Genomic DNA, 1,888 nt, shown 5'->3' with positions numbered 1-1,888 from the left:
TCAGTATTGCTGATACGGCAGCCATTAAATGCCTTAACTTGCAGCTTCAACCTCGCTGTGGTATGTATCAGCAAGCAATTATTGTCTTCCCCCAAATCTTACCTTTATATAAACTCTCCCTGCACACAATCTCAATCCTGTTCTAACATAGTAGTAGTAGTTTCATTTACTTCTCGAAATCTCTTACTTTTTTCTCTCTTTCAGACTTCTGTTGGTTTGACTTTGACATATTGGCCGTCTTCATTTACTCAAGTAGTCAATATCAAATCCTGGCTTTTGAGTGTATTCTCTTTTTTGGCTTCTTAGGCACTCCTAACTCCTAAGCTAGCTAGCTGTTTCATTAAAACATGGGTGAGTCAAAGAGTGTTTTTTTGTTTGTTTGAAGGGAAAAGAACTGAGAAGATGGTGAAAAGAAAAGCTTGCTGTGAGAAGAAAGGGTTGAAAAGAGGGCAATGGACCGCTGAAGAAGATGAAATTTTGATTAACTACATCTCTGAGAATGGCTATACCAGCTGGCGCTCTCTCCCTCAGCTTGCAGGTTCTTCTTTCTTGAATCTTACTTGCATCTTTCTATTTGAATATATAACGCGTTCATCTTAGTTACATTTCTTTTTCTTTTCTCACTCTCTACAGGCCTTAATAGATGTGGGAAAAGCTGTAGACTCCGGTGGACTAATTACCTTCGGCCTGACATTAAACGTGGTCCATTTAAGCCTGATGAAGAAAAGCTTGTGATTCAGCTCCATGCAGTACTCGGCAACCGGTACTTATTCATTCATTTATTAACTAGCAAACTTCATGATTCTGATTCTGATTCTGTTGTATATATACATATAGGTGGGCTGCAATAGCATCCCATTTTCCAGGAAGAACAGACAATGAAATCAAGAACTTATGGAACACTCATCTAAGAAGACGACTCATTTCCATGGGAATTGACCCAAACACTCATGAGCCGTTATCAACCAATAAGGTGCTGCCACCTTCGCCGTCTACCCGCCACATGGCGCAATGGGAGAGCGCCAGGATGGAAGCTGAGGCCCGTCTCTCTAAAGAGTCTCTGTTACATAACAGCTTCAACAGCCAATCAAGCTCCACAGAATCTGACTATTTCTTGAGGATTTGGAACTCCGAGATTGGAGAATCGTTTAGAAAAGTAAAGAGAGCGGTTTGTGAGAGCCCGGCTTCTTCTTGCACTACAAAATTGGCTAATCAAATGGAGTATGAGTGTAAGCCTGTTATTGATCATCAAAGGGAAGAGGATTCATCAGAGTCAGCTTTGCAGTTGCTCTTTGATTTTCCTTATGGATGCAATGAGATGAACTTCTTTGAAGATAATATTGGTGGAGGCTATTAGTAATTTAATGTTAAATTAGGTTGACACCCATTTGCTACTGTTCTAGAAAGTAGTCTTTTGAGGGTGTCTCGGATTTTACTATGTCACCTTATATGTGTAATTTCAGCTAATCTAATTCTTAGTATATGTATTATGTTCAAGTTGAAGTGTTAATGTATCGACTCTTAGCCTATTTCTCTGATTTTTACTATGTAAAGAGTTGCAAAGTTGCTTCCATTATATTGGGCCATCTCTTGATTGATTGAGCATATATTATCAAGAGATGACCCAATTTAGTTGGACAAGGCCCAATCCAGGTATTTGTCAAGCCCAAGTAACTGTCTTAATGGAATTAAGTTTGTATTGCTGGTCCTTGTCACGTGTGCTCAGCGTGAGAAGCGGGTCCCACGTGTGTACAATGAACGTCCAAATAGTATACTTTGTAGTCGTACTCTATAAAGTAAGATCCCAATAAAGGCAAAATATGCCACTAGTTTATAGGAAAAGTTTCTATGAAAATGTGCTGTTACGTTAAATATTGTCTTTACATGT

The 1,888-nt window shown here is 39.1% G+C and overlaps 1 protein-coding gene across 1 annotated transcript; it reads left to right on the top strand.

Moving 5' to 3' along the window:
• Positions 1–402: 402 nt before the first annotated feature.
• On the top strand, positions 403–1,357 carry LOC141250487 (uncharacterized). Its single transcript, XM_073669999.1, has 3 exons — positions 403–538; positions 634–763; positions 838–1,357. Exons 1-3 carry the CDS (start codon positions 403–405, stop codon positions 1,355–1,357), a joined length of 786 nt encoding a protein of 261 aa, XP_073526100.1.
• The last annotated feature ends 531 nt before the right edge of the window (positions 1,358–1,888 follow it).

This window comes from Phyllobates terribilis, unplaced genomic scaffold (genome assembly GCF_046119375.1).
Source record: "Phyllobates terribilis strain yellow unplaced genomic scaffold, ASM4611937v1 Scaffold_5808__1_contigs__length_48958, whole genome shotgun sequence".
NCBI lineage: Eukaryota > Metazoa > Chordata > Amphibia > Anura > Dendrobatidae > Phyllobates > Phyllobates terribilis.
This window is presented reverse-complemented; position numbering and strand designations above follow the sequence as displayed.

Coding starts and splice junctions, on each gene's coding strand:
- LOC141250487 (XM_073669999.1), top strand. CDS start 403: ATGGTGAAAAGAAAAGCTTGCTGTGAGAAGAAAGGGTTGAAAAGAGGG. Junction 539..633: donor CTCTCTCCCTCAGCTTGCAG/GTTCTTCTTTCT, acceptor CACTCTCTACAG/GCCTTAATAGATGTGGGAAA. Junction 764..837: donor CATGCAGTACTCGGCAACCG/GTACTTATTCAT, acceptor ATATACATATAG/GTGGGCTGCAATAGCATCCC.